The 27,835-nt window shown below is 44.4% G+C and overlaps 1 protein-coding gene across 2 annotated transcripts in view; it reads left to right on the plus strand.

Moving 5' to 3' along the window:
- The window catches only part of ANPEP (alanyl aminopeptidase, membrane), a 104,367-nt gene extending 81,385 nt beyond the window's left edge, over positions 1-22,982 (plus strand). For both annotated transcript variants that reach the window (XM_085845830.1, XM_085845831.1), the window contains exons 18-20: positions 3,016-3,156; positions 11,048-11,129; positions 22,438-22,982. In XM_085845830.1, the coding sequence (XP_085701956.1) occupies positions 3,016-3,156; positions 11,048-11,129; positions 22,438-22,584 (370 nt within the window). In that variant the 3' untranslated portion in view covers positions 22,585-22,982. The remainder of the gene's footprint in view (positions 1-3,015; positions 3,157-11,047; positions 11,130-22,437) is intronic.
- Positions 22,983-27,835: the final 4,853 nt, after the last annotated feature.

Raw genomic sequence — 27,835 nt, forward strand, 5'->3', positions numbered from 1 at the left:
AGAGTTGGCTGATATGATGGAGAGAAGAAAGGTGGACATACTGTGTGTACAAGAGACCAAGTGGATGGGGAGTAAGGCGAGGAGCATTGGAGGTGGTTTCAAACTGTTCTACCATGGTGTGGATGGGAGGAGAAATGGTGTCGGGATAATCCTGAAGGAAGATCATGTCAAGAGGGTATTGGAGGTGAGGAGGGTGTCTGACCGAGTGATGAGTGTGAAGTTGGAAATTGAAGGGGTGATGATGAATGTCATCAGTGCATATGCCCCACATATGGGGTGTGAGATGGAATATAAAGAAGATTTCTGGAGTGAGTTAGATGAAGTGGTGGAGAGTGTATCCAAGGATGAAAGAGTGGTGATTGGAGCAGATTTCAATGGACATGTTGGGGAAGGGAATAAAGAGGATGAGGAGGTGATGGGGAGGTACGGTCTCAACAAGAGAAATGTGGAAGGGCAAATGGTGGTAGAGTTTGCAAAAAGAATGGAAATGGCAGTGGTAAACACGTATTTCAAGAAGAAGGAGGAACACAGGGTGACATACAAGAGTGGAGGAAAGTGCACACAGGTGGATTACATCTTAAGTAGGAGATGCAACCTGAAAGAGATTAGTGACTGTAAGGTTGTGGCAGGGGAGAGTGTAGCTCGACAGCATCGATTGGTGGTCTGCAGGATGACTTTCGAGGTGAGGTTGAGGAAGAGAGTGAGGGCTGAACCAAGGACCAGATGGTGGAAGCTGAAGGAGGAAGACTGTTGCGTGAAATTTAGGGAGGAGGTGAGACAGGCGCTGATGGTGGTATAGATGGGTGGGATGATTGGGCAACGACAGCAGAAGTTGTGAGGGAGATAGCGCGGAAGGTACTTGGTGTGACATCTGGACAGAGGAAGGAAGATAAGGAGACTTGGTGGTGGAATGAGGAAGTACAGGAAAGTATAAGGAAGAAGGGGTTGGCTAAAAAGAAGTGGGATAGTCAGAGAGATGAAGAAAGTCGGCAGGAGTACAAGGAGTGGCGTCGAGAAGCAAAAAGAGAAGTGGTAAAGGCCAAGGAAAAGGCATATGACGAGCTGTATGAGAAGCTGGATACAAAAGAAGGGGAAAAGGATTTATACCGATTGGCAAGACAGAGGGACCGAGCTGGGAAGGATGTGCTGCAGGTTCGGGTGATAAAGGACGCAAATGGGAATGTGCTGACGAGCGAGGAGAGTGTGTTGAGAAGGTGGATGGAGTACTTTGAGGAGCTGATGAATGAAGAAAATGAGAGAGAGAGAAGGTTGGAAGAGGTGGAGATAATGAATCTGGAAGTGGGGTGGATCAGTAAGGATGAAGTGAGGACTGCTATGAACAAGATGAAAAGTGGAAAGGCGGTTGGCCCAGATGGTATACCAGTGGAGGCATGGAAGTGCTTAGGAGAGATGGCAGTGGGGTTGTTAACCAGATTGTTTAATAAAGTCTTGGAAAGTGAGAGGATGCCGGAGGAGTGGAGATTAAGTGTACTGATTCCGATTTTCAAGAATAAGGGTGATGTGCAGAGCTGTGGAAATTACAGAGGGATAAAGTTGTTAAGCCACACCATGAAGTTGTGGGAAAGAGTAGTGGAAGCTCGGTTGAGAGGAGAGGTGACGATCTGTGAGCAGCAATATGGGTTTATGCCAGGAAAGAGCACCACTGATGCGATGTTTGCTTTGAGAATGTTGATGGAGAAGTACAGGGAAGGCCAGAAAGAGTTACATTGTGTGTTTGTGGATTTAGAGAAAGCTTATGATAGGGTGCCAAGAGATGAGTTGTGGCATTGTATGAGGAAGTCGGGAGTGGTGGAGAAGTATGTGAGGATCGTGCAGGATATGTATGAGGACAGTGTGACAGCGGTGAGGTGTGCGGTAGGAATGACGGACCGGTTTAAGGTTAAAGTGGGATTGCACCAAGGATCGACTCTGAGCCCTTTCCTGTTTGCAATGGTGATGGACAGGTTGACGGACGAGATCAGACTAGAGTTCCCATGGACCATGATGTTCAAGGATGACATCATGATCTGTAGGGAGAGTAGGGAGCAGGCTGAATCGAGCCTTGAGAGGTGGAGGTACGCACTGGAGAGAAGGGGAATGTTAGTCAGTAGGAGTAAGACGGAGTATATGTGCGTAAATGAGAGGGAGGGTGGTGGTATGGTGCAGTTGCAAGGAGTTGAGGTGGGGGAAGGTGGATTGGTTTAAATACTTGGGATCAACTGTCCAAAGTAACGGAGAGTGTGGGAGAGAAGTGAAAAAGAGAGTGCAGGCAGGATGGAGTGGGTGGAGAAGAGTTGCAGGAGTGATTTGTGACAGAAGGGTAGCTGCAAGAGTGAAGGGGAAAGTATATAAGACGGTAGTGAGACCAGCTATGTTGTATGGTTTGGAGGCGGTGGCGCTAACAAAAAGACAGGAAGCAGAGCTGGAGGTGGCAGAGTTAAAGATGCTGCGATTCTCGTTGGGAGTGACGAGGATGGATAGGATAAGAAATGAGTGTATTAGAGGGACAGCGCAGGTAGGACGGTTTGGAGACAAAGTGAGAGAGGCGAGATTGAGATGGTTTGGACATGTGCACAGGAGGGAAACGGAGTATATCGGGAGAAGGATGTTGAAGATGGAGCCGCCAGGCAGGAGGAGAAGAGGAAGGCCAAAGAAGAGGTTCATGGATGCGGTGAGGGCGGACATGCGGGTGGTTGGAGTGTCAATGGAAGATGTGGAGGATAGAGCAAAATGGAGACAGTTGGTCCGCTGTGGCGACCCCTAGCGGGAGCAAGCCGAAAGAGGAAGAAGGAGTTTTAGTAGTTCTTGAAATATTTCATGAATCAAAAGTAGCTCACATTGAAAAGAATGTTGGTAACCCCGACTCTAAGCGAATGTCTGTGATTAGAATATAAATAAATATTAATGCAAGGAAACAATACCATTCTGAAATGTATGGAAAGTTGGAGAGTAAAGGAATGTAAATTCTCAAAATGTACGAAAGTTTAAATTATAAACACCATGTCTGTGTTTCAGACTCCTGAGCTACACACTCGAAGAATCGATCATCAGGAAACAAGATGCGACTAAAGCCATCATCTCTGTGGCCAACAATGTTGTCGGTCAATCGCTAGCTTGGTCATTTCTCAAGGAGCAATGGGATTTCATCTTCAAACAGTATGATTTTGCCACCTACATATTAAGCTCATGATGTTTTTTTCATCATAAACCATATATTTGTGCAATGAGGCATGCATCTTATTCTGCGCTGTTTCATCTCACAATGTTTCACTCGCTCAGAACTTATTAAAACTATCTTTTGTCTTCAACTATAGTCTATACTAATAAAAGTGTGTGTGTGTGTGTGTGTGGTGGTGGTGGTGGTGGTGGTGGTGGTGGTGGTCGTCGTCGTCGGTCATACCATATAACCTTATCTTTGCAAAACCCGCTCCCCCCTCACCTCCCTCTCTCTGTCTCCGAATGAAGTGCAGCACTTTCTTCCCACACCACTCCTTGCACCCCCTCCCTCCCGGAGTGTTTCGTGACGTGCGGTGAGGTATCGCGCCCCTCCCCTTCCTCGTTTTCCCTCCACCCTCTTCCTCGCTCCTCCCCACCCTTTCTCACTCGTCTCCCCTCACTTCCCACCCATACTCGCCCCCCCTTGTTCCCCTCTCTCCCCCTCTCACCATCCTTCCTCTCCCCACTGTGCCCTCCCCCACACATCGTCGCTCCCTCTTCCCTTCTCTCCCCCTCTCTTTCCCATCTCTCTCCCTCTCCCTCTCCTTCTCCCCCTCTCTATCTCTTTCTCTCCCCTCCTTTCCCACCCCTCCTTGCTCTCCCTCCCTGCTCCCCCCCAACCTCCTCTTCCTCTTCACTCTCCTCTCTCTCTCCCCCCTCTCTTTATATTCCCATCAGCGAAGTGACCATTGTATTTGCTCGTTTAAAATACTTGTACCAAAGTATATTTGTTTTAAATATTTTCCATTTCAGTATATTTTCGTATATTTGCTTTGGAGGCCAACATAAAAAAGTTGGCCTTAAAGTCAGTCACCGACTGGACATCCTCCATCATGCAAAGTCCTTTCCTGGCACACCTGAACTCTTATCCACCAACAAGGCCTTCATCCGCAGGTTGATGTCGTACTGCTCTCACCTCTGGGCAGACGCCCCTGCCTCACACCTTGCTCACCTTGACGCCATGGAAACCAATGCTTTAAAGATCATTGGAATCTTCTGCAAATAAGCTGAGGCTTTCACGTCAGACAGGTCGGTGGTCTCTACTTTCTACTGCCTTATTTCTGGTCTTGCACCTACTGCCATTTCTGTGGTCCCACCTCCACAAGTTTCTGCGCGGTGTACACGGCAGAATTGGCGACTCGGTTGGCTACTCGGACTCGAGTCACACACGAGTCACAAAATTTTGCGACTCGCAGCTTGACTCAGACTTAAAACAAGTGGGGGAAAGAATACCATCGTTAAGAAATTGCCATGGCCTGTTTCAAGTTGAGGAGTTGTTCAGCAGGCCAAAATAAATGGCAAATTCAGACCCCATCAAGGGGGAGCAAGGTGGCCAAGGATCTGATATAATTAAATAAGGCTGTTAATTATCTTCAAAAGGCATGTTTTAATTAACCCAAGCACCCAATTTTGACTCATGCACTCCCTTTGAGTTCCATGAGCATGCATGCAAAGTTTCAGACTGCTCGGTTTTATGGTTTTGGAGTTATGGAGGAGATGCTCACACTGACTGACTGACTGACTGACTGACTTACTGATGCACTGACACACTCTGACATTTATTTGTGTAGATATACTTGCAGAGTACCCATCCTCTATGCTAATATACTTGCAGCAACTGGTCCTCCAGGTTGGTGGTTGGGCAATGGGCTAACTACCCCACCCTATAAAAAACACTACTAGTTACAGAAACTGCAAAGAGTATGCCATTTATTTACACAGATCCTGCAGGAAGCTCTAGCCAACGACCTGGCAGTATGACTACCTCTGATCAAAGTCTTTTTCGGAAAGTCAGGAGTATGAAGTGGAGGTTACTTGGACCCAAAGTTAAGAACCATTTTGGAGTGTAGAATGTCCACACCATGCATGAAACATCCAAAATCAGCTCAAGTTATCAGAGAGATGCAAAGATACCACTTGGACATACTTGGTATTGGTGAATGCCATTGGACCGATTCAGGGTGCCAAATTATTTCGACTCTGGACTGTAGGATACACACACCTATGGTGTAGCTCTTATAGTTTTATCAGTGAGAGAATGATCAGAGCACGTTTCAACTCAAAGTATTGTAAACTTACCATCATGCAGTGCTGTGCTCCAACAAATGTGGATGAGGAGGACAAAGACAATTGGTATGAGTTGTTACAGCAAACAGTGCTTCAGGTCTCCCAGCATGACATGCTCTTGATCATAGGTGATATGAATGCCAAGGTTGTGGCAGATAATACTAACTGTGAGCAAGCTATGGGGATACATGGATGTTGTGAGGCAAATGAAAATGCAAACTTCTCATTGACTTATGTTTGAATTACAACTGTGTTATTGGAGGTATGATTTTCCCCCACAAGGAGGTATTTAAACTTATTTGGAAGTCTCCTGATGGTCATACGGTCAACTAGATTGACCACATCATCATAAATAACAAATGGTGAAGATCTCTACAAGATGTACACACTTTTTGTGGCGCTGATGCTAGCAGTGATCACTATCTGGTTGCAGCAATTATCAAGCTGAAGCTTCAAAAGGCTGAAACACAGAGACAAGAAAGAAAACATCTTGATATTGCCAAACTCAAGTCTCACGACTGTAGAAGAGACCTTGTCATCGAGCTGAGAAAACGTTTTGGGGCACTAGCTACCCAAAAAGAGGAAGAAGACCGAGATGTTATAAAGAAATGGGACACCATCAAAGAGGTGCAGAAAGAAACTGTACAGAAAGTCATTGGTTTTGGAAAGAAGAAATATAAAGAATGATTAACACCTGGGATGTGGAAGAAAATTGATGAGAAGTAGTAATTGAAGGAAAAGATGTTGAAGACCAAGTCAGCAAGGTTCCAGGAACAGGTCCAACAAGCTTATAAGACCAAAGGTAAAGATGTCAAGAAGAGTGCATGCAAAGACAAGAGGTCATTTTTAGAGGAGTAGGCTGGTGAAGCTGAGCAGGCTGCAGTAATGGGAGAGATGAGCACAGTGTATAAGATCACCAAACAACTGTATGGTAAAATACAAATCACTCTTCCCCTGTGAAAGATAAAGGAGGGAATGTTATATTAACAGAGCATCAACAAGCAGTAAGATAGTTTCAACATTTTCATGATGCCTTGAACAGCCCAGAGCCAGATGAACCAGCTGACCCTCCACCAGCAGATGATATCCTTAGGCTCAACATTGAGCCACCTTCTGAAGAAGAAGTCAGAGTTGCAATCAAAGCCATGAAGAGTGGAAAAGCCCCTGGCATCGATTCCTTCCACGCTGAAATGCTCAAAGCTGACATCAGCACTGCCACAAGGGTGCTCACTGACCTCTTCAGAATGGTTTGGACGAAAGACATTATCCCTGCTGACTGGACAAAAGGCCTTATTGTCAAGCTGCCCAAGAAAGGTGATCTTGGTATGTGGAGGAATATTCAAAACCTTACTCGAGTAACTCCAGTCACAATACAAGTTGAATCAGCAATTTACTACATGATCATGGAGAAAGACAATCAATGCAGTGTGATTGCTTTCTGGCTTCATGTGACAAACACAGCTTCTTGTATTGGGAACAGAAATGGGATTGGGTGATCTACTCACATTTAAGTAAATTGACCAATCACATTCTGATAAGAGACAAACAGAACGTTTACAAGGACGTGGTCATGACTGTTTCAAATGCGTGGTCATGAGTGGTCACGTGGTCATGAGTGGTCACGTGGTCATGAGTGGTCACGTGGTCATGAGTGCCAGCTTGCTAGTATCTTGTGTGGGAGTGGCGACCAATCCAGGATTATACCCAATAGCCCAGGAGACTGCGTAGGTAGCACCAATGCTCTGCACAGAGTATGGTCCCAATGGATGGATAGATGATGCCCAGTCGGCTGCTGGATTTTGGAGACCAATTTTGAAATGTGGTTTGCCAAAAAATATCATGGCTGATAGTGAGACCCAGGGGTTTGAATAACTGCACTCCCTTGAAAGGATTGTTTAGAAAGTAAATGGGAGTAGAGGGTGGGGGTAACCAGATGGCCCTTTTGAAGAGAGATGGTGAATGTTAGATTTGTCAGGATTGAAATACATATTCCAAGTGTTTGACCATCTTGTGATTTTGTCAAGGTCTGAAGAGGGTGAAGAGGCTGTAGCCTACCTGTCTGAGGGATGCCCTGGTAGAGGATGCAGTCATCAGCAAATAGATAAAGGGGATTTTACAGTGTCAGAGAGATCATTTGTGAAGATCAAGAATAGGATTGGGCCCATAACACTGCCTTGGGGCACTCCAGCCATGACAGGGAGAGAAGATGAAAGGATTCCATTGAGAGCCACATGTTGGCACGGAGAGGAGAGGAAGTCAGTAAGCCATGTGTATAGTTGGCCTTGGATGCTATAGACAGAGTTTGGAGAGTAAGGCATGATGCTGGACTGTATCAAAGGCATGATATATATCCAGAGAGACGGCACTGGTCTCATGCCTGACATTGGGGGTCTCCATCCATTTTTGAGCGAGTAGAAGAAGCATGTCCAGAGTGGAGTGACCTGGTCTGAAACCAAATTTGTGCTTGGAGATGAGGTTGGAGAAAAGGAGGATTTAATATCAACTGTGACGATGTATTCCATGATCTTGCTGATGATTGGAGGTAAGCAGATAGGTCTGTAGTAAAGGCGATCGGTCTTTGCACCTTTTTATGTAATGTTGGTGCATTGCAGTAATGTTGGTGGATTTCCAAGCAAATGAAGATGACCTTGGGCAAATGATAGGATGAAAAGTGCAGAGAGGATGTGCAAGAGCAGCAAAGCAAGTTTTTTTTTTCGGACACTTGAGCTGATGCCATTCTATGAGCTGATGCCTTTCTATGAGCAGAGTCAAAGTCGAGGGTTGAAAGAACCTTCTCCACCTTATCAGGTGCAAAAGACAGAGTCCAGGAGCAGTTGGGTATGACAGGGAAGAAAGTGAGGGGTTGGGGACACAAGATTTTGAAGCAAACATAGAATTGTGGAATTCGACCTTCTCACGAGCAAAGTCGGCTGTTATGTGATGCCATTTGAAGAGAGAGAAGGGATGAAAGAGGAGCATACACCAGAGTCGGACTTACAAAGTGCCACCAGATTTTAGAGGGAGACCAGTTTCTTGAGGTTGAACAGATGTTGTTTTCTGGCTCTCCTTGGAGTTGATACACACTTGTTGCAGCCTTTTTGGAATGCACAGAGATTGCCTTTGGTCGGATGGCTTCCAGGAAGAAAAGGTGGGTTGTTTCAAAGCAAATGCCGAACCATGTGATTCAGTGTATCATGGGTGGGAAGAGAGGTCGGATAATTGAAGACTAGATGGGATGAACATGTGCATAAGAGAGAGGAGGTTTCTGTGGAAGAATTTCCAGGCTGAGTTGACATCAGGGGCAGGAGATATGGGAAGTCAGTCCGCAGAGACATGGCTGCTTGCAGTCCTTGCCAATCTGTTTGAGTGAACTGCCAGACTTGCTGGTATAGAGACAGCTCTCTGAGCAGCTCCCAGAGAGATATTGACTTTCACAAGCATATGATCAGATGAACCAATTGGAGAAGAGGAAGAGCAGGAGACATTTTCTGGAAAGTTGGTCATCAACTCCAGAAGGGAGGATTTGCCATTGGGAGAAATCTGGGTCGGAAAGTTCACAGGTTCTGTCAGTTCCATGGAGTCTCAGAAGTCCTTTCATGAAGTGTCATGACTGGTGAGAGAGGTACCAACACCCAGCCAATTTGCCTGGTGATACTTTAAAATCACCAGATGAGGAAGAGAGAGTTGGGAAGAGTGGTCAAAAGTTTGGCAATGTTGTGTGAGAGAGAGAGAGAGAGAGAGAGAGAGAGAGAGAGAGAGAGAGAGAGAGAGAGAGAGAGAGAGAGAGAGAGAGAGAGAGAGAGAGAGAGAGAGAGAGAGAGAGAGAGAGAGAGAGAGAGAGAGAGAGAGAGAGAGAGAGAGAGAGAGAGAGAGAGAGAGAGAGAGAGAGAGAGAGAGAGAGAGAGAATGAGTGAGAGAGAGAGAGAGAGAGAGAGAATGAGAGAGAGAGAATGAGTGAGAGAGAATGAGTGAGAGAGAGAGAGAGAGAGAGAGAGAGAGAGAGAGAGAGAGAATGAGTGAGTGAGAGAGAGAGAGAGAGAGAGAATGAGAGAGAGAGAATGAGTGAGAGAGAATGAGTGAGAGAGAGAGAGAGAGAGAGAGAGAGAGAGAGAGAGAGAGAGAGAATGAGTGAGAGAGAATGAGTGAGAGAGAGAGAGAGAGAGAGAGAGAGAGAGAGAGAGAGAGAGAATGAGTGAGAGAGAGAGAGAGAGAGAATGAGTGAGAGAGAGAGAGAGAGAATGAGTGAGAGAGAGAGAGAGAGAATGAGTGAGAGAGAGAGAGAGAGAGAGAATGAGTGAGAGAGAGAGAGAGAGAATGAGAGAGAGAGAGAGAATGAGTGAGAGAGAGAGAGAGAGAGAGAATGAGTGAGAGAGAGAGAGAGAGAGAGAGAATGAGAGAGAGAGAGAGAGAATGAGAGAGAATGAGAGAGAGAGAGAGAATGAGAATGAGTTATCACTGGACAGAGGACAGTACAACACACATACGAACAAGAGGTGGGAGAGGAGGGGAAGTCACAGCCAGAGGTACTCCTGGGGGTTGGGAGGTGCAAGATCAGAACAAGGGCAGTGAGAAATTGAGTTATTGACAAAGTGCAACTTCGCCATCAGAGTCTGGTTCAAGCCTATCGAATTGGAGAAGGCAATAACTGGGGAGAGACACTGAGACGTCATGGCCATCCTGTGGGAGGAATGATTCTGTTATACAGATGATGTCTGGTTTATTGGCAGCAGCCTGGATTGAGAGATCTTTCAGGTTGAAGCAGAGACCTCAGATGTTTGAAGTCCACACATTGAGGGAGAGGGGACGAGGAGGTGGGAGGATGCAGGAGAGGTGGGAGGCTCAGAGTGAGGGATGCAGGGGAGGCTGGAAAGGTGCACGCCACAGGGAAAGAAAGGATGTGGGGAATAGGGGGGCAGAGATGGGAGGGGTCAGGGTAGTGTGCAGAGATGGGAGGGGACAAGAAAGATGGGGGGTGTAATATGGGAAGGGTGGGACAAAGGTGAAGAATGGAGCTGGCAGAATGAGGGGGAAAGGGGGAAGTTGGGAGGTGGCGGGAAAAGGGAGAAGCTGAGAGGAGGCAGGACGAGGGGGAAGCTAGGAAAGCATGGGGTGAGTGTTGTTTGTCCATGCTCTTTCCTTTTTAAAAGCTGTGCATCAAGCAAGGAAACATCACGTAGCATTTTTAAAGTCTTTGGTATGACACAGCCAGGGATGAAATCACCAAACTCACAGCAGACGCTCTCACCATTACGCTTCCAAAGCTGGTATTTCACATCCTCCTCTTTTTCTTTCTGGTTTTGTAATTCTATTGTTTCCTATCCTATGGCTTCCTATCCTGTTAAAGGGTATTAAAGATCCACACATACTCTAATTGAACTTCCTATTTGGCTTTGCAGGGGACTTTTGCTCTTCGCAATCCCTAACTTTGTGTCCTTTATCAGACGTGAAAGACTATGAAGAATCACGAACATTGATCCAATTTTTCTTCTTCCTCTTCACTTTGCTCTATCGTTCTCAGCCAGTTGTTGCATGATATAGTGTAGGTAGCGACGCTTCCCAAATAAGGGTGCTTCAAAATAAATTTTTGATCTTGAAGAATGAGATTTAAAAAAAATTAATTTCATCATCTTTACCGTGTGGTATGATTTTCCCCTCTTGACAATAAAGTGTTTGTTCTTTCATGAGGAAGGTGAAATTGAGATAATCCCAATTATGACTTGAGGCTTGTCAGCATTTCTCTTGCATTTGTTGTTGTTTTTTTTAGTTACGGTGTTGGCGCATTCTCCTTCTCTGATCTCATCACTGGAGTAACACAGCGTTTCAGCACCGATACTGAATTGAAAGAGGTCAGTTCTGCATTTAACCTTAACATAGAGGGAGCATATGTTTGAAACAGCAATGAACAGTAGTGGTTAATAAATTGGAAAATGATACGTTAAGCAAATGAAGAAGTGATGTGAGAAAAATGGTGTGTGTATATATATATATATATGTATATATATATATATATATATATATATACATATATATATATATATATATATGTATGTATATATATATATATATGTATATGTATATATATATGTATATGTATATATATATGTATATGTATATATATATATATATATATATATATATATATATATTGTTGTGGTTGACCAAATTCGCAAACCACCATTCAGGTCCCTTAGGTGAGATATCTCGGTAAGTATATGTGTAGTTAGGCCCAAACCCGTTGTCTAGAGGGAATAAATGTCATTCATGCGTGCTGCGACTCTTCAGGATAGCCGTTTTTCTTTTACTATCTTTATTTTGGACCAACCGCCATTATTACCACCACCAACCACGTCTCAACAGTCGTCACAATATCAACCACCCACCACAACGCCGCTTCACCACAACAGCCACGACCTTTACCGTCACACCTCGCAACCGTCGCATCGCCACCGTTCTTGCGCCGCTTGTGGGTACCGGTGTTGGACTCGTGCAGGGCGCGCGCCGAACAGCGTGTACAAAACCACGGACTTTCCGCTCCAAAAACGGATCAAAAACGACTCACGCCCACTTTTGTTCCGTCCAATCGGTGAGCAAGGGGCGATTTGGCCCCGCCTCCAGGGCGTTGGAGGGCGGTCGCTATATGCAAATTCATGGATCAAAATGCATTCACGCCCACTTTTTCTCGGGCCAATGGGGAGCGAGGTGAAAGGTCGAAGGCAGGGGGTCAAAGGCGTAGCCACGGGGCTTATATAAGCGGCTACGTTCGTCAGAAAAGGGTCGAGGTGTGCGTTGGAAAAAGTTCGCAGGAGGAAGAGTTCGGAGTTGGAGTCGGAGCGAAGAGGACGGAGCTGTGGAGAGGCGGCGGCGGCGAAGGCAGACGAGGGGGTGCTCGCGTCGGTGCCGGGAGCTGCACACCAGGGAGGCCGACAGCGCGACCTGGTCGAGGTGGAGACGCTCGTCGCGGGACCTGAGACAGAGTAAAAATCCTCCTTTCCCCGAGCATCAGCAACCCCCTCCTGTTTCCCCCCCCCGTGCTGAGATAATGCGACCAAAGGGGCCCCCTTCCCACCCCCTACCAGACACTGTCCGCGAGGCCCGCGGAGTTGAGGCACCACCGCCGCTCCGCGTCTCATCACCAGATGGGTAGGCCCGACACGGTCTCGGCCCCAGGCCCGCCTACCCCCTCATCCTGGAGGGTGGTTCTCTTTTCTTTTGCTTTGGGAATGTGTGTTGTCGGCGCCGTCTGTGAAGTAAAATTGTATAAGTGTTGCCGTGTGCTCGCGTAGTCGGTATTAGATCTGCATTGTCGCATTTGCTTTTTGTCTTCTTCTTTTCTATGTGCTTTTGGTGGAATTGTATATGTGTGCTTTCCGTTCATCGCGAATAAATGTGCTTTATGTTGAACTGTTTCCCGCTTCGCTTCGTCATTTCTTTCATTGAATCCTCATCTTGCTTCACGTAAAGGGTTGGTAGTGGGCTGAATACGCCCGATAATTAATCGAACCGTCGAGGCCGACGATAACACCGCTCGGTTATCCCGATAGTACGGAACGGGTCGCTTAAGTGGCCCGTGTCCGAAGTCGACCTGCGGCGAGGTGCGATCGCCCGGTCTACCCTCCGTGTGGGTACTTAGGTAGGTCGAATTTGGCGAGCAACCCTATCCCACGCGGGGGCCGATTGGCTCGATCGCGGTGAGACCGAAAGGTCCACCCGTGACTGGTTCCCGGCGTTAGTCCGAGAGGGTCACGACTGGATTGTCCGCCCGGTGGGCGACGTGCCGCGATTCGAGTTACGTGGCCGTCAGCACGCCGGCGGGCGCGAATCCGCGACAATATATATATATATATATATATATATATATATATATATATATATATATATATGTATATGTATATGTGAATATATATATATATATATATATATATATATATATATATATATATATATATATATATATTCACATATACATATATATATATATATATATATATATATATATATATATATATATGTATATGTGAATATATATAAATATATATATATATATATATATATATATATATATATATATATATATATATATATATATATATATATATATATATATATATAAATAAATATATATATATATATATATATATATATATATATATATATATATATATATATATAAATATATATATATATATTTATATGAATATATATATATACAGTGGGGAGAACAAGTATTTGATACACTGCCGATTTTGCAGGTTTTCCCACTTACAAAGCACGTAGAGGTCTGTAATTTTTATCATAGGTACACTTCAACTGTGAAAGACGGAATCTTAAACAAAAATCCTGAAAATCACATTGTATGATTTTTAAATAATTAATTTGCATTTTATTGCATGAAATAAGTATTTGATACATCAGAAAAACAGAACTTAATATTTGGTACAGAAACCTTTGTTTGCAATTACAGAGATCAGACATTTCCTGTAGTTCTTAACCAGGTTTGCACAGACTGCAGCAGGGATTTTGGCCCACTCTTCCATACAGATCTTCTCCAGATCCTTCAGGTTTTGGGGCTGTCGCTGGGCAACACAGACTTTCAGTCCCTCCAAAGATTTTCCATTGGGTTCAGGTCTGGAGACTGGCTAGGCCACTCCAGGACCTTGAGATGCTTCTTACGGAGCCACTCCTTAGTTGCCCTGGCTGTGTGTTTCGGGTCGTTGTCATGCTGGAAGACCCAGCCACGCCCCATCTTCAATGCTCTTGTTGAGGGAAGGAGGTTGTTGGCCAAGATCTCGCGATACATGGCCCCATCCATTCTTCCCTCAATACCGTGCAGTTGTCCTGTCCCCTTTGCAGAAAAGCATCCCCAAAGAATGATGTTTCCACCACCATGCTTCACGGTTGGGATGGTATTCTTGGGGTTGTACTGATCCTTCTTCTTCCTCCAAACACGGCGAGTGGAGTTTAAACCAAAAACCTCTATTTTGGTCTCATCAGACCACATGACATTCTCCCATTCCTCCTCTGGATCATCCAGATGGTCATTGGCAAACTTCAGACGGGCCTGGACATGCGCTGGCTTGAGCAGAGGGACCTTGCGTGCGCTGCAGGATTTTAATCCACGACGGCGTAGTGCGTTAATTATGGTTTTCATTGATACTGTGATCCCAGCTCTCTTCAGGTCATTGACCAGGTCCTGCCATGTAGTTCTGGGCTGATCCCTCACCTCTTTGATCATCGAGGCTCCACGAGGTGAGATCTTGCATGGAGCACCAGACCGAGGGAGATTGACTGTTATCTTGAACTTCTTCCATTTTCTAATAATTGCGCCAACAGTTGTTGCCTTCTCACGAAGCTGCTTGCCTATTGTCCTGTAGCCCATCCCAGCCTTGTGCAAGTCTACAATTTTGGCCCTGATGTCCTTAGACAGCTCTCTGGTCTTGCCCATTTTGGTGAGGTTGGAGTCTAATTGATTGAGTGCGGACAGCTGTCTTTTATGCAGATAACGAGTTCAAACTGGTGCAGTGAATGCAGGTAATGAGTGGAGAATGGGAGGGCTTCTTTAAGACAAAACTAACAGGTCTGTGAGAGCCGGAATTCTTACTGGTTGGTAGGTGATCAAATACTTATTTCATGCAATAAAATGAAAATTAATGATTTAAAAATCATACAATGTGATTTTCAGGATATTTGTTTTAGATTCCGTCTTTCACAGTTGAAGTGTACCTATGATAAAAATTACAGACATCTACGTGCTTTGTAAGTGGGAAAACCTGCAAAATCGGCAGTGTATCAAATACTTGTTCTCCCCACTGTATGTATGTGTGTATATATATATATATATATATATATATATATATATATATATATATATATATATATATATATATATATATATATATATATATATATATATATATATATATATATATATATATATATATATGTTGCCGGGTGGTGGGGTCGGAAAGAGGGAGAGAGGAGGGTTGGGTTGGGAGTGGGAGATAGAGGAGAGAGAGGAGAGAGATGAGGAAAGGGATTCCAACAGATGAGATGCCAAGTTTAATGTCCATCCGAGAGACCGTACACATATTGATGAATCATCCTGCCTTTGAAACGCCGGGATGACAGTTTATAACTGGGTCGGGATTCATACCCAGGCTAGACAGCTTCGAGTGAGCATGCGTATCTGTCAACTTTCTTGCTATGATCGAGCGATTTAATCATTTCATAACTGAAAACACTTTTTACTCAATGTGATCACATAATTGATTTGTCCTTCCTACCTCTGGTATTGAACTGAGGTATGTCCATTGATTGAAGCTTGAACAACGCTTTCCAACAAGTGGCTTCATCAATCCATCCACGAAAAGATTGAATAAACCTTTTTAAAAACAAAACGTTTAATGTTTATTTGTATTTATGTATGCCGACATGATGTGTCATATAATTGAAGATCGCATCTTTCGGGGAAACGTCGTTTCTCCTTTATGTGGAAGTTTCCCATGGTAATTATGGGGTTTGAAAGGCAAACTCTTCCATACATATCTTCTCAGGTGTCATTTCCCTGGTCTCTATTTATGCTCCGACTGAGGCGAGTGATCTTACCGTGAAGGATGCATTCTACGCCACACTCGAGTCTGTGGTTGATCAGTGCCCCAGACGAGATACACTTCTAGTCTTGGGGGATTTCAATGCATCGACTGGAACTGATAGGGATGGTTATGAGGTGTGTGTTGGTCCCCATGGGTCAGGAACTATGAACCAGAATAGCACTAAGTTCCTTGACTTTGCAAGAAGTCATGGACTTAGGGTGGCTGGTTCATGGTTTCAGCGCCCGCAAGCTCATCGCTGGACTTGGTATTCCAACGCTGGCGGTGTGGCAAAGGAGATTGACCATGTCCTCATTGACGGTCGTTGGAGGATGATCCTGAACTGCAGGGTCTACCGGAGTGCTCAGTTCCTCAATACTGACCACAGGCTTGTTGTAGCAACTCTAAAGCTGCACCTTAAATCCTGGAGAATGGTACCATCCCAGCCTAGGCTGGATGTTGCCAAGCTCAGGGATGAGAGAGTAGCTGAGGAGTTTGCGAACAGGCTGAGTGGACACTTGGGGGTCTGGGTGCTTTGGGGGTCCTGAAGAGTTGTGGAGCACCTTCAAGACCACCGTCCTTGATGTTGCCGGTGGATGCCTTGGAGTTCACCGCAGGGCAAAGAAGAATTTTGTCTCTCAAGGGACACTGGATACCATTGACCAGAGTCGCAGGGCCAGGCTGAATGGCAGAGCTGAGCTGTTCAGGGAGCTGAGGCGTAAAACTGTACGTGCACTGAGGGTGGACAAGGAGGCCTATGTGCGAGGAATCTGTGAGGAGGTAGAGCATCACCTGTGGACAGGTGATTCTCGTCCCGCTTACAGGGGAATTCGCGCATTACGTTCATCCAAGCCCATCCCTCGGAGCACTGCAGTTCGAGCAGAGAGTGGTAGGCTCTTGACAGAGGAGTCTGAAGTGAAGGCTCGCTGGGCCGGTTACTTTGAGCGGTTGTACCAGGCTGATCCCCCAGCTGTCGAGTTGGACGTCAAGGGTGTTACAATCCCTGTTGCTGACCCTCGAATCAACTGTGGTCCACCATCGCTTGTGGAAACACGGGCTGCGGTGAACCAGTTGAAACGGGGCAAAGCTCCAGGGATCTGTGGCATCCATGCTGAACTTCTCAAGGCTGGTGGAAATGCTGCACTCGCGTCGTTGCATGCAGTTTTGTGCTCTGCCTGGAACACAGGCATCATCCCAACTGACTGGAAGAGGGGCCTTGTTGTCCCTCTCTGGAAAGGGAAGGGTGATCGCCAAGACTGCAACAACTACCGAGGGGTGACGCTGCTCTCAGTGCCGGGCAAGGTCTTTGCTCGGATAATTCTTGATAGGGTTCGCCACCATCTGCTTGAGCACCAGCGTCCAGAGCAGTCAGGCTTTACACCAAAGAGGTCAACGATTGACCGTATCCTTGCTCTTCGTGTCCTCACTGAACGCAGACGAGAGTTTCGGCAGGGGCTGCTTGCAGCCTATGTTGATCTCTGTAAAGCGTTCGATTCAGTGAATAGGGATGTCCTCTGGAGGATTCTTGTTCTTCGTGGGGTGCCACCGAAACTGATCGATCTGATGTCTGAACTCTACTCTGGTACTGAGAGTGCTGTGAAGTGTGGTGGTACCGCCTCTGACTTATTTCCAGTTGTTACTGGAGTTCGTCAGGGATGTGTACTTGCCCCCACACTTTTCAGCACTTGTATGGACTGGATTTTTGGGAGGATGTCGGAGAGATCAAGTTGCGGTGCATCGTTTGGCAATGTCAAGATCTCGGACCTTGATTTTGCAGATGATGCAGTCATCTTTGCGGAGACTTTAGACATCCTCTTGGGGGCCCTCGAGGTGCTGAATGAGGAGTCGGAGCCGTTGGGATTACGGATTTCTTGGGTCAAAACAAAGATCCAGGCTTTCGGTGACATCTTGGATGCTGCTGTCCTGTCTGTGTCTGTTTGTGGTGAGGATGTTGAGGTCGTGGATAGATTCACTTACCTTGGCAGTGATATTCATGTCTCCGCAGGTTGTGAGCCGGAGGTCAATAGACGTCTGGGTCGGGCCTGGGGAGTCATGGATTCACTGGATCATGGGGTGTGGCGCTGCCGGTACCTGTGCGGGAGGACGAAAGTCCGAGTCTTCAGGTCCTTGGTACTTCCAGTCTTGCTCTATGGGTGCGAGACTTGGACTTTGACCAAGGATCTGAGACGGAGACTTAATTCCTTTGGTACCAGGTCTCTTCGGAGAATCCTTGGCTATTGCTGGTCGGATTTTGTGTCCAACGAGCGGTTGCTGAGAGAGACTCGGATGAGATTTGTTACCTGCATAGTCCGTGAGCGTCAGCTGCGGCTGTATGGACATGTGGCTCGCTTTCCTGACGCTGATCCTGCTCACCAGATTCTCTCAGCGAGGGAGTCTCATGAGTGGAGGAGGCCAGTGGGCCGACCACGTGCCTCATGGTTGCAGCAGGTTGACCATCATCTCAAGGAGATGGGGATGGGCCTGGCATCTGCCTGGGGGATGGCCAGACGGAGGCCCCTGGAGTACCGGCGGAAAGTGGACGCAGCGACGCGCTGTTCTGGCACATGCTCCCATACCTGACCTGACCTGAAAGGCAAAAGGAGCAGGATCGTGAGGAGTTTGTAAGTTATTTTTTGGAAGTTAAAGGACGAGGGACCAGCAATATATGGGTAGCTGTAGTTAAAGAAGTGTTGAATCTGGGAACGTATCTTATTCTGGGAATGGGGACTGGTTCATAGTTCGTACCGGTATCGCTATCGTGGATCATTGACTCTGCACAGGGTTTCTAAAGCACACACAATTCATAAAAATAAACAATTGGCAATTGCTTTAAAACCGACCACGAGGGCAAAGAAAAACGTGATTGCTTGTACGGAGTTGATGAGCTCGGATGTTGAGGTTTAAAAATTAAAACATACTGTACTTACTTCCTGGTATGTTTTGACGTCATACGTTTCACTGTTCCTGTTCCATGTTTAGCCAGGATGCCGAGTGCATCAAAGCTTTTTTAATCATGTACCGTATTTAAAGTTTGTAAACACCTTTCTTTGATTTGTTGGTGATATACCAGGGTTTTTTTTTTCCTATCGATTTTTTTCAGTATACCGGTATATTCAGAATTCCAATACCGGTTTATCGATATGAAAAAAATTATATCGATATAACCAATATGTCAATTATACTGCCGGAAAATGGCCACCTAATTGCAAACAGAATGACAAAGCCCCCAGAACCCAAATTGGTCAACACTTCCTGCAAATGCCAAAAGGGTGGATGCAAAAGGCATTGCCTTTGCGGAGTGGCAATGGTTAAATGTACCATTTCCTGCTTATGTTGTGGTGATCTCCCAAAGTGTGATCTATCATCAGATGTTGAATACTGAATTCCATGAAGCTGGAAATAGCTTTTGGTTTGATTAAAAATAGATAAGTGAGATAGTATAGTTAAGCCTGGTGTTGGCGCAGTGGTTAGGGCAGCGGCTTGGGGTCCAAAAGGTCCTGAGTTCAAGCCCCGTTGGGCCACTGAATTATTACACCAGGGGGTTGACTCAGCCTGTCATCCTTCCGAGGTCGGCGAAGTGAGTACCAGTGTACTGGGTCGGTGTATACCCCAGCTAAAATAGGTGTACCATATCCCTGTGTCGTAAGAGGCGACCAGGGTTGCGTCAGGAAGGGCATCCGGCGTAAAACATGTGCCAAATCACTATGCCGATCATACGGATGATCCGCTGTGGCGACCCCTAACGGGAGCAGCCGAAAGAAGAAGAAGAAGAAGAAGAAGAAGAAGAAGAAGAAGAAGAAGAAGAAGAAGAAGAAGAAGAAGAAGTGATATAGTATAGACTTCCTTGCAATCCATTGCCCTGAATTACAAGTGCAGGTCAGGCATGCGTGAATTGCCACCTTCTGATGACCGTGTAAAAATGCCTCTTTGGGGTTAACATATGCCTGGTGTTGGCTTAATGGTTAGGGTGGTGGGCTTGGGATCCTCGGGTCCTGAGTTCAAATCCTGTTCGGTCGTTGAATTAATACCAGGTGGGCTCAGCCTGTCATCCTTCCAAGATCGGGAAAGTGAGTCCCAGTGTGCTGGGATGATTGAGGCATTCGAGTAGCCTGTGTCGGAGTGGTGATCCATCCAGGATTGTGCCCAATAGTCCAGGAGACTGCTTCGACAGCACCAACGCTCTGTACAGAGTATGGTCCTAATGCATGGAAGGGGTTAACCTTATGACTCTATTACCTTTGATGAATATCTTGCTATCAAAAACTTTGCTCATGAGTTTACTTTCTATCATAATATTTCAGTTATCTTTTTGAAGAGGTACCTAGATATTCACTTCCCTTTAAGATTGTTGACCTTTTTAGCTCTGGTGATGTCATCGATGATGTAATAAAAATAATTGTATTACCAAATTATAGCTCAGTGTTAATATCTGATTTGAAATTGGTATTGAATACATCATGAATCTGGATAAAGTTAGAATCTATGCCGTTACACCATAAAATGAGAAGAAATGAAGGATATCTGTGTTTTGCGGAATTTCCCAATTTTGGTCATTTTTTTTCCAAATTTTCCCTTTCGGTTGAAAGAGGTTTACATAACAACTTTGTAAGTTTTGTGAACTTTCTTGATTTTAAAAACTTTGTTTATATGTCTTCTTATATAAATAGTATTTTTGATATTCTAAGTTTATTGGTTTGTCTGAAATGGGACAATATATTGATGATACAATGATTTCACTTCCCTTCCAAATCGGTGCCCTTTTGACCTTGAGTGACATCATCAATAATGTAATCAAACTAATTTTAATACCAAATTGTAGCTTGTGCCATCACCTTTCTATTGATGTCTAACATGCATGTTTTCTTGAAAGGTGATCCCATGTAAATCCCAAATGTATTTCCCATACCCCTAATTTTTTGGCAAAAATTGTTGCATGTAAAAGTTCAAAGTTTGGGCCATAATTTGAGTTCACAAGAGCTTTTTCCGAGCACACAACATAGAATCTATGAGGAATGGATATATCCACTGAGAAATACATTTAGACAAAGTGTAGCTTCCATCCCCATCTCCATCAGGATTTTTAGGGCCTTGGCTCCCCTACTAATTGCCACATTGAAGAATGCTAAAAGGATTGTTAGCCACCTTGACCCAGAGTAGATATTCCCTGCTTGGACAGGAAGGTGTGAGATGGCATCCTCTTTCAAAACAAGCTCAAATGAGCTAAGATCCTCGTCCTCTTAATTATGACGTCATAAAAACGAATATGACGTCATGGTTTGCGATAAATTATCTGTGCTAATGCTCGGCTTGATTCCCGCAAACAAAATTCAAACAGCTTGCCTAGTTTTGGAGATAATGGTATTGGCGATTTCCATTAGCGGCGATATTATGACATCAACTTTCTTTCTCGGAAGAATTTCCAAAATCGGAGATGGTTACTGCCTGCGCGTGGGCTTTCTGCATATACATGGCAAGTTTCACGAAGATCCGATGAAAACTCTGGGTTGTGAAACAAAAAATGTCAAAAAATAGGAATGACGTCATAAAAATTGACATGACGTCAAAGTGATGTATCATATGTGCGGTAATTCATCTCTGCTAATGCCCTGTTTGATTCCCGCAAACAGAATTCAAAAAGCTTGCCGAGTTTCAGAGATAATTTTTTTAGGCGATTTCCATTAGCGGAGATATTTTGATGTCATAACTTTTTTTCTAGGAGGAATTTCCAAAATCGGAGATGGTTACTGTCTGCACAGGGTATTTTTACATATGTATATGTTAAGTTTCAGGAAGTTTCGATGAAAACTGTAGGCTGTGTGTCCACCCCCCTGAGTTAAGACTTGGTGGAAATCCCTTATCCTGAAAGCCATTGGAGCAAAGACACGAGACAAAACATTCTCCAGTGCAAATAAAAAATAAAAAAGAAGTACAAAACGTCACAATTTTGGGCCTTGAGATCCTAATAAATAGAAGACAGAGAATTTGGGCCCTGCCTGGTAGGGCTATGTTTTGATGTTGGGCAACTTACAACCACCAAGAAAACTGCAGTCAAAGAAAAGCATTTGTATGCTGATACAAGCAGACAATGATGTGTTGTTGTGGACATGCAAAAAATATTTAGATAATCATGGGTGTGGGGGTGGGAGGGAGTGGGAGGACCGATCACTGTCAACAGTCTGAGATTAGTGTAGGGAATCAGGAAGCAATGTGTGTGTGTTTGTGTGTGTGTGTGTGTGTTTTATACAGTACCGTATTCAGATAATTGAAGAGTTAAAGGATCCCAAACTGCAACAGTGGAATGCAGTTAACTCTTGCATGATTCAGAGCTGTATTTGTTGATTGAAATGACATTTTTATGATTACTTTCCAAACTGATAGAGGGTATAGAAGGATGTATTAAAGACATTCCAAGAGATGCCACGTTAATCCCAGAACAGGGACTTGAAATGATTACTGAGCTATTAGTTCCAGATTATAAATCTGTCCATCAAGTGTGTTCATATATTGGCTGTTTCATTGTAACAGTGTACTGTGTTGTAAACATGCATTTCGTAAATCTTCTTTACAGCTGCAAGACTTTAAAGAAAGCATTCAAGACTTTGGTTCTGCGACAGCAGCCATGGAGCGTGCCCTTGAGCAAACCAACACGAACATTAAGTGGCGAAAAGACAATGAGCATAGAATAAACATCTGGTTTAAAGCAAATATCAAATAAGCATAATCACTCGCTTTTAGTATGATAAAATCAGCACTTGTTTTGCCTTCTTTATTCTTTCTTTCGATGAAAGTTTATTTCCTCAAAACTTCATTTGAGATGTATAATCTCAGTTCATTAAATGGTGTCACACATTTTCCTTGGAAATCTCAGGGTATATCATAACGTAGCTTGAAAACAAAGAAAACACTATCGAACATGAAAAGGATAATTTTATACAGAAATGCTGATGTCATGTGACTGGACCAAGTTGAAACCTCAAATAACTTGGCAATGATGGTTTAAAAAGAGATTTTGTAAATCGAGCAACTTAAAGCTAAAATGTCGATTTCCTCACTCCGTGTTTAATGTTCCAGAATATACTTCAAATACAGAATAAAATCTCGTTTGTAACTTTGTGATTTTTGCTTTATTACATTATTTTTACCCTGTGCACGTGAAGTGAAAAGCGGGGTGACGCAGTTGGTTCACTTGTGTCTATCTGTGTGTCCATCGACAAACATTGGTTTATGATTGAGGAACATTGTGATTTCAATTGAATGTTACATTTTTAACATGAATCGGAAAACAAATTTGTAGTTGAGCAGTACTTCGGCTCTGAATTTGCTCCGATCGCACATGTGCAGAGAGGAGTCAGATAATATTTTTTTATTACTGGTAATAATAATAGTAATAATATTTTATTACTATTACGATAATATTTTTATTATTCTATATTATAATATTTATTTTTTACTGCCTGTCTGGGCAGTCAAACAAGATTGAAAATCATTCCAAACACTGAACTTACTGTTTTTAAGTACATCATAAAATACACATAAAATATGCACGAAGAACCAATGCACAGTGGCCTGCAAAAGTATTCACCCCTTCCCAATAATGGCACATTTAGAATTACACATTATGTAGAAACAATTTTTCCAAATGAACTTTTTTATTCATAGCTGAAGGGATCAAACACGAAACAGTGTTATAGTTGAAGGAGGTTACATGTCAGGAATACCTGGAAACAACATGTACGAATCAAAATTCACTGGTTGAAATGGTAGTCAACCCCTTAGATCAGTACTTGGAGGAAGCACCTTTTTCAGAATTAACTGCCATGAGTCTTTTTGTGGAGGTCTCTCCCAGCTTTGCACAGTGAGATGGTGAAATCTTTGCCCATTTTTCATGTGAAAATTGCTCTAGTTCTTCCAAGTTTGATGGGGATCGTCGATGGACTGCAATCTTCAAGTCTCGCCATAAATGTTCAATTGCGTTCATGTCAGGACTTTAACAAGGCCACTCAAGAACATTTATTTTCTTCTTATTCAACCACTCAAGTGTGCCTTTCGCTTTGTGATTCAGATCATTGTTCTGCTGAAATGTGATTCTACCCTGTTTCATATTCATGGCTGACTCAAGCAGGTTTTCATCAAGGATTCTCCTGTACTTTGAACTGTCCATTTCCCTTCTATCCTGACAAGCTTAGCAATTAAGTTTGATTTGAAAGCATCATGAAATAAACTTCTATCCTGACAATTAAGTTTGATTTGAAAGCATCATGAAATACTCAGGTGGCATCAAAATGTGAAAACTTTGGAGGGAGTGAATTCTTCTGCAGGCCACTAATGTGTTAAATTAGGTGGTGTAAATTTCTGGAATTCATTTTTAACATGACCTTTAAAACCATGATCATATTTCCATTTAATTGTACACTTGAACAGGTGACGTCAGGTATGGGAGCATGTGCCGAAGCAGTGTGTCGCTGTGTCCTCTTTCTGTGGGTACTCCAGGGGCCTCCATCTGGTCATCCCCCAAGCAGATACCTGGCCCATCCCCATCTCCTTGAGATGTCGATCAACCTGCTGCAACCACGAGGCACATTGTTGGCTTTCCCTCACGAGGCTCCCTTGCTGAGAGAATCTGGTGAGCAGCCTTAGCATCAGGAAAATGAGCCACACGTCCATACAGCCACAGTTGATGCTCACGGACTATGCAGGTAACAAATCTCATCTGAGTTTCTCTCAGAAACCGCTCGTTGGACACAAAGTCTGACCAGCGATAACCAAGGATTCTCCAAAGAGACCTGGTCCCGAAGGAGTTGTCTCTGTCTCAGATCCCTGGTCAAAGTCCAAGTCTCACATCCGTAGAGCAAGACTGGAAGTACCAAAGACTTAAAGACTCAAACTTTCTTTGTCCTGCACAGGTACCGACAGTGCCACCCCATGATCCATTGAATCAATGACTCCTCAGGCCTGACTCAAACGTCTATTGACCTCTGGCTCAAAGCCAGCGGAGACATGAATATCACTGCCAAGGAAAGTGAATCTCTCCGTGACCTCAACATCCTCACCACAAACGGGTACAAACAAGATAGCAGCATCGAAGATGTCATTGAAAGCCTGGATCTTAGTTTTGACCAAGGAAACCCGTAATTCCAGCAGCTCCAACTCCTCATTCAGCATCCCGAGGGCCCCCAAAAGGACATCCAGAGTCTCTGCAACGATGACTGCATCATCTGCAAAATCAAGGTCAGAGATCTTGACATTCCCAAACGATGCACCGCAGCTTGATCTCTCCAACATCCTCCCAAAAATCCAGTCCAAACAAGTGCTGAAAAATGTGGGGGGCAGTACACACCCCTGATGAACTCCAGAAAGAACTGGAAATAAGTCAGAGATGGAGCCACCACATCTCACAGCACTCAGTACCAAAGTGTAGTTCAGACATGAGATTGATCAGTTTTGGTGGCACCCAACGAAGACCAAGAATCCTCCAGAGGTCATCCCGATTCACTGAATCGAACGCTTTGCAGAGATCAACATAGGCTGCAAGCAGCCCCTGCCGAAACTCGGGTCTGCATTTGGTGAGGAGTGTGGAAGGCTAACCTGACCGAGGGCAACTTTCGATCATTTTGAAAGTCCAGCAACAAGTATTTCCATCCTCATTCGATCCAAAAAACATCATTAGGTTAATCCTAAGACTAAACTTTCCAACCTGTCTCCCTCCTCAATGACATGGTGGTGCCTTGTTAAGTCTATATTTGGTGTTTGCTCTCCTTGAGCCATTTATCTTCAAATGCCATCATAGTTGACTGATTAAGACAAGGCTGAATGTTTAAACTTCTTTTCTTCCAAAGCTTTACACTCAACCCACTCCACTCAGATGACACTCCACTCAGATGCATGCAATCACCCATCCATTCTCAAGCTACCCAAAAGCCCTGCCAACATCCCAATACCCATAAATCTCCAATACTTCCAGGTACCTATCTCATTCCAATTTAAACTTATCTTCTGTCTCTGCTGCCACGACCTTTCCAGGGAGAACATTCCATGCATTAACTACTCTCTGAGTGAAAGTCCCCTCCCTGCCTTACTACCGTCTTAACTCTCCTCGTCTTTACTTCTCAGGCTATGACCTCTGGTCATATCACTGTCTTTTGTGCTGAATAATTCTGTACTTATTTTGTCTCTTCCTTCATTATCTTAAACATCTCTATCATATCACCTCGTTGCCGCCTCCTTTCGAGAGTATAAAGCCCTGTCTCCGTTAGCCGCTTCTCATAGCTGTGGCTAGTTAGGCCCAGAATCGATCGAGTAACCCTGCACTGAACCCTCTATGACATATATGTCCTTCCTAAGTTGTGATCAAAACTGCACACAATATTCTAAATATGACCTCACTAAATTCCTGTACAATGAATGAATCCTGTACAAATTCCTAAACACCACCTCTTTTGATTTATAAATGATCCCCCTCCGAATACAACCTAAAACCCTATTTGCTTTACCTGGAGCTGCCTGGCATTGTGCTGCCTGCTTACCTCCCGTATCTATTACCACCCCCAGATCCTTCTCCTGTGTGACACGCTGCAAAACTACCCCTTGCATCCTGTAATCTCTATTTTCATTGTTCTTTCCCATCCCCAACACCTTACACTTGCTGAGGTTAAATTCCATCTGCCAATCTTTTGCCCAATCTATGCAAGTATCAATCCTTTCCTGAATCTGATCACCACCCCCTCTGCTATCCACCTTACCTCCAAGCATTGTGTCATCTGCAAATTTGGAAAGCTTCCTCTTTATCCCACTGTCCAAATCGTTGATGTTAATTATGAATAATAATGGTCCTAGTACTAATCCCTGATGTACCCCACAACTTACATCCTCTAAGACATCCTCCCACTCACAGCCACTCTTCTGAACACCATTGGTGATGGGCCAGGTGGGCATCAATGCCCATGTTCTAAGATCCTGCAGTGTTGCTCTTGCTTTTCCTTTGTTTATTTCATTCACCCTATCCTTCACCTTCAATCTCCTTCCATCAACTTGGAAGATGACCAACATCACTCCCACATGTAATATCAGATGCAGAATGCTGGAATTGATCTCCTCAACTGCAGACCAGGAAGCTGATGAGCTATCAATCTTAAGGAAGCACTCATGGAATCAATGATTGCAGCTGATATTGAGTCTTTCCGCTTCTCAAAGAGCCTCATCTGTTATCATCGATTTGGATTCTGTCCTGGTAACTAAACTTTGGACATGCTTCTACTTCTCTCTCTCTCTCTCTCAGCAATTGATGGAGGCTCTGACACTTTAAATTGAAGCCAGAGTTCTCTTCTGGATGTAACCAACCTGTCTGATGCCCTCTCGGACATCTGACACAATTTTGCATCTGCTCTGCTGGCAAAACTTTCTTCATCTTTCATCCAATATCAAATGCCTATGCAGACGTCCTGCAATTGGTATGTTTTTTAAAATTTATTTATTTATTTATTTTTGGAGGTTGGTGACAGGATTTGCACTCTGGCCACCGTAAAACCCTTCATTCTGCAAAACACAAGAAAAACAGAAAGAAAATTGAAAACCCACTTCGTGGAAGTACATCCTGTGCAGCTGCCCTCCACAGGGCAGCTTACCGGATGATGGGATTGGGCCAAAGCGTTCAGGACCTCCAATCTTTGATGATAGGAGTGAAACCACAGGGTAATATTCCCAGGTCAAATTGTGGTAACGTGTGTCACGGTGGTGCTGAGGTGTCATCTGTCAGATGCCCGTCTCCTTGGGTTAACCTGAGGTGGTCCCTTCGGGTGGGTGCCTGGAATGTCCTATCCCTAAGAGAGGATGATCACCTGTCTCTGTTATCATCTGAGCTCAAGCATTTGGACATCGGTTTTGCAGCTCTCTCTGAGGTTCGGAGACCGGATTGCGGCGAGATAATGGTGGGTGGTTACACCGACTTGGTCTGGTCACTCTGATGGTTA

Source organism: Eptatretus burgeri, chromosome 11, assembly GCF_056783735.1.
Source record: "Eptatretus burgeri isolate ZD-2024b chromosome 11, Ebu_testis_v1, whole genome shotgun sequence".
Classification (NCBI taxonomy): domain Eukaryota; kingdom Metazoa; phylum Chordata; class Myxini; order Myxiniformes; family Myxinidae; genus Eptatretus; species Eptatretus burgeri.